The 5,016-nt window shown below is 34.4% G+C and overlaps 1 protein-coding gene across 1 annotated transcript; it reads right to left on the bottom strand.

The window, feature by feature from the left end:
- Nucleotides 1-643: 643 nt before the first annotated feature.
- On the bottom strand, nucleotides 644-3,899 carry LOC114739220 (cysteine-rich receptor-like protein kinase 10). Its single transcript, XM_028927269.1, has 6 exons — nucleotides 3,110-3,899; nucleotides 2,059-2,180; nucleotides 1,772-1,982; nucleotides 1,359-1,596; nucleotides 1,079-1,217; nucleotides 644-967 (listed from the first exon to the last, which is right to left on the bottom strand). Exons 1-6 carry the CDS (start codon nucleotides 3,897-3,899, stop codon nucleotides 644-646), a joined length of 1,824 nt encoding a protein of 607 aa, XP_028783102.1.
- Between the last annotated feature and the right edge of the window lie 1,117 nt (nucleotides 3,900-5,016).

Here is a 5,016-nt window from a genome sequence, read left to right as displayed (position 1 = left end):
ATTTTATTTCCAACTTTTCAATTCTTTCCTTTTTCTTCTTAGACCTACAAAATAAATTGAGATAATATAATATCATAAAGCCCCAAAATCAATCATTTGGGTAAAACTTCCTTTTTATTAACTTTATTTTAATGCAATCAATATTTAATTCAAAATAATCATAGTCAATGCAAATTATCCCATTTTAATTGATAAAAATCCCAAAAAGATATAAAATGATATGATAAAATGTGGATTTATCACTCCCCAAATAAGATTTAATGTAATTAATAATAATGATTTGATCGGTAATACACAAACTTGTGGTTTCAAATCACACTGTCTATTATAAGACTCTTTCCTCCGAATTTGCTTTTCGTCAAAGTTCCCCGACACATTCAGATTCTTCTAAATTAGTTAATCGCTCTTTTTATCATATCTTAATGACTAAAATGGCTGCAAAATAATACTATATATTCAAAAAAAAAAAAAGTAAATGATACAATAACTTCTTTCCAAACTCAAGCTGTACAACCCACATCAACAGGGCTATAAATGAACTTCATTTCATCGAGGAATAACTTAATGAACAAAACCAACAAAAGTTGATACGTCTCACGACATATGTAAACGCATATAACACATAGAAAAGATGAAGTTCATTTCATCGAGGCAAGAACTGAGACGAGTCATTTGAAACAGCTGACTTGGAAGTTGAACTCTGGAGAGTTTGATCCAAACTCAATTCTGCGACTATAGTTGGATTGGAATGCATGAAGAATGCAGGTTCTCTTGGAGATGGTAAGTCAACGGAAAGATTGCTGAGATATGAAACAATCTGAGCCATTGTTGGCCTATCTTCTGGATTTTGTTGAACGCACAATAGCCCAATTTGCACACATTTTGTTGCTTCAGTTTGAGAACATGATTCCATCAGAAAAGGGTCCAATATTTGTAATGATTTTCCCTCATTCCACTGCTTCCAGACCTTGTCAAATAATTACACAATCAAATTCACCTTCGCATCTTAATCTTCATCAAATAGATATGACAACATGATTACAGAAAGGGGAATGATTAGCACAGATTTAATACTTACATTTGTTAAGAGGTATGATTCATAGGATCTGGCATTTCTCTTCCCACTAAGCACTTCTAAAACTATGACTCCAAAACTAAATACATCCGACTTTTCAGAAAATTGTCCATGTATTAAATATTCAGGAGCCATATAACCACTACAAAATTTAACCCAAAAAAAAAAGACAAAATAGTACGTATCAAGCAATGTTCACATAGGAATAGATACAATCTCTTTTGTTTCTCATGCAATTGATGAACTAAGATAACCAATTAAAAAGGAGGACATCAATGCTTACTGTGTTCCGACAATTCTATTTGTGTTTCCTTGGTCTTCATCTATAGAAATCATTCTTGCCATACCAAAATCTAATATTTTTGCATTCATCTTATTATCTAGTAAAACATTGCTTGGTTTGAGGTCACGATGGATGACTTTAAGGCGTGAATGTTCATGTAGATAACAAAGTCCTTGTGCTATTCCCCCAATGATCTTGAACCGCTCAAACCAATTGAATAATCTTTGCTTGTCCGAATCTATATAATTAAGCGAGTAAAATGAAGAAATACAGAAGAATCTATATAATTAGGTGAAATAATTACGAAAGTAAGTACTGGTAACAAACTAGCTGGGAAAAATTGCATATGAAAGGATGTATGGGTAGAAGTTGAACCATATATAATATGAGGAAATAAGGTTAGAAGTTTGTACCAAATAAGAAGAAATCAATGCTTTTGTTAGGTACGTATTCATAAATAAGAATTTTTTCTTGTTTTTCCAAGCAAAATCCCAATAACGTCACCAAATTTCTATGCTGGAGCTTGGCTATAAGCAAAATTTCATTCTTGAATTCTAATGTTCCTTGCATTGAACTTCTAGAGAGTCTCTTGACAGCAACTTCTCGTCCATCAGGAAGAGTGCCCTAAAAACAAAATTGAATTATTATGATTAGGAATATGATATATAATTAGTTATTGGCAGTTAGTTTAGTATATCACCTTGTAAACTTCTCCAAATCCTCCTTTTCCTATTTTGTTCTCTTCAGAAAACTTATTTGTTGCAGCTTCAATTGTAGCTAAGCTAAATTGCAAGGACCTCAGATTAAAACCTTCTTCTCCAACTACACCACAGTATATGTGAATACTAATTTAATAAGCATGCTATGGTAAGATATAAACATTCTCAAGTTTAACAGTGAACAAACAATAGATTACAGTTTTCTTTGAGAATGGATTGGCTTCTCTTCCTTGTTTTTCTCCTCAGTAAATAGCAACCCACCAAACAAGAAAGTACAACTGAAATGCTAACGGGGACAATAATTTTGATAACAGTCTTTGATCCAGTGCTATCACTTCCTCCTGGTTATATATGTAACACCAAACAATCAGGTCACTTGTGTCATTGAGAGCTCAAGATGTACATTTAGGGCCAAATTAAAATCAAATGCTTAAGTAAGGAGTCATTTGGGTTGGTTTATTTAGACTTTGTTTGGATTCACGATTGGAAGGGTAATAAGTAGCTTTTGAAAGGCATAAGCACTCTTGATATTTTTTTCAACTATTTGGATGTATGGGCCAAAAGCTGCTTTTATAAAGATGATTGCAAGAGCACCTAAAACCTACTTAATACTTATGAGTCATGCAAAAACAGCCTTTTGAAATCAAAAGTCATTTTTGTCCTTTTGTCTATGTCGTCCTTACGTTTCTATTCGCACATTCGGATATTCCTGATGCTTCTCAACTCATTTTTAATTAGTTATTTTTAATGCTCTCTTGAATGAAAATAATTTTACCATAGATTGTAAAAAGTATATCATCCAATTTTGATGTAGACATTTTTGCTCTTCTATTTAATTTTTAATATTATTTTTTTTCGTATTTATATAAATAGTGCAGAGTGTATCATCTAATTGATTATGTGATATTATTTAGTTCAAAAGTTTTCACATTACTATAACTTTTACTGCATAAAATATTATTTAAAAAATCATATATTGTTTTTTAAATGCAAAAAAAATTATAAACTAAGTAAAACGGACTGGGCAAGTACCTTGGGGCGGCGGCGTCACGGGGCTGGATGGCGGAGGAGATGGCTGGGCTGAAACAGCCGTGTAATCATAGAAGAGGTAGCTCTCATATCTAATATAGCAGCTCGGATGGAGAACCCTACCACCATTCTTTCCTTCACAGCATAGTTGGATTCGTTGGGAAACATCCTGTAAGCAGGACCTGCAATAATCCTCAGGCAGATCTGGACTGCACTGAGCAAAAGCATACACTTTCCTATATTCGCCGGTACTATCATTTGCTGCTGCAAACTTACGATGAGAATCCCCGATTGGTGCTTGGTTCTTTACTTTGTCCAATAGTACCTGTACGTAGTTATCCGTAAGTGTCGTTGAACTTGCCAGGTTCCACAGAGGGCATATCACATCAGAGACGTTGTATATTCCATATATTGAACGATATGAGTATAGAAACGTGCAGTCGTCATAGTATCCAACTGCATCCTTCTGATTTGGACAAAGTCGTGGGAGAAGGATTGTGGCGTTGAGGAGGCAACTGCGGCAAGAATCTGGTTTCACATCGCCTCTGCAGAATCCAAATGCGTGAACGGTGTCAGGGTTTTGGCCGTAAGAGGAATTGATGAAGCCGTATTCAATGTTTGTGTTGTCGGAAGTGAAACCAGAAAGAAGGGTCTTGAGGTTGGCCAGGTAGTCACTTTTGTCTGTGTCGTTACCTCCTCCTAGGTAACAATAGAACGCTCGGAAATCAGGCTGGGCTGTGAGATTAAGAAGGCGAGAAACGAAAACGAGCAGACCGAAGTAAAGCAAAGGCATCGTGTTGAAGGAATGACAGAAGAATCGAAGCATTTTGGGTTGTTTTAACGGATGATTGAGGAGTCGGGCGTGCTTCTGAAGTTTGAAAAGTCAACTTCTTAAAGTCGAGCCATTCATTCATTGAAGAAAAACGGGACCAGACGTACGCGTCATTTCTTAATGGCAGAGAGGGCTGATAACCGTATATTTGGGGGCAAGGCCGCGATGCATGCCACTTGAAATGTTTCAATCTCTCATCTCAAATGTCTTTTTCTTTTCTTTCTTTCTTTTTTTTTTTTTTAGCTCTTCGTTAGATTCTAAATAAAATAAATGACATTTTGACATCTTATGGATAAAAATGACACGGTTTTGAATTTTTTTTACAATTTTTTTAAAAAAATGTTCTAAAATTGTGCGTTATTTATTTATTAAAAATCATAAAAAAATTTATAACTGTACTATTTTTTGTTTATAAGATATTAAAATATTACTGATTTTATGTAGAATCTAATAATAATTAGGGGGAACCATTTGGAAAGTTTGGGCATTAGAAGCTCCATACCCATATTTGGGGCTATTTTACGTTCGCACAATCAGTGAAGGCAAAACAAAATGATCAGCCATGATTTAACTGAGTAGCGAACATTAATAATTTCAAGTTTGAATAGTCAAATTCTTGATTAAGTGGAGCTGGTGGGGGACCAAAAAAAAAAAAAAAAACACAGCCCTCATGCTTTTCCTAGATGTTTCCTTGATTGAGACGCATGCGGTTGCAGACATTCAGACAGACGCAACTAGACATATGATCAAGTAAACCGTGAATCTATATCCGTAGATCAAAAGTGAGTCAGCAGTATGAACGATTGAATATAATATGAAATGACAAAAAATTCAACCTCCTCCTTATTATATGATACAAATTGACTTAATAGTCATTTTCCACCAACAGAAATTTGAGGAAGTTTCCGATCGCAAGACTCGGACCATTCTCTCGTTGAGAATCACACATGAATCTTTTTGGTAATAAATCACGCATAATTTTTTTTTAAATGATACTATATTGGAATCATATTTTGCCTCTGAAGTCAAATTGATTCCATCTGATCATTTTATTTTGTTACCTAGAGTAAACTGGGCT

The sequence above is a fragment of the Neltuma alba genome, unplaced genomic scaffold (genome assembly GCF_004799145.2).
Source record: "Neltuma alba isolate B1F8T4 unplaced genomic scaffold, ASM479914v2 tig00013806_pilon, whole genome shotgun sequence".
Classification (NCBI taxonomy): domain Eukaryota; kingdom Viridiplantae; phylum Streptophyta; class Magnoliopsida; order Fabales; family Fabaceae; genus Neltuma; species Neltuma alba.
Note: the sequence above shows the minus strand (reverse complement) of the source record. Positions and strands in the feature narration are given on the sequence as shown.

What these genes read in the sequence shown, in the direction of transcription:
- LOC114739220 (XM_028927269.1), bottom strand. Translation starts at nt 3,899, where the DNA reads ATGCCTTTGCTTTACTTCGGTCTGCTCGTTTTCGTTTCTCGCCTTCTT. An exon ending in CATTGATTTCTTCTTATTTG is followed by an intron (nt 1,597 to 1,771) that starts GTACAAACTTCT and finishes TTAATTATATAG; the next exon opens with ATTCGGACAAGCAAAGATTA. An exon ending in AATCATACCTCTTAACAAAT is followed by an intron (nt 968 to 1,078) that starts GTAAGTATTAAA and finishes TTATTTGACAAG; the next exon opens with GTCTGGAAGCAGTGGAATGA.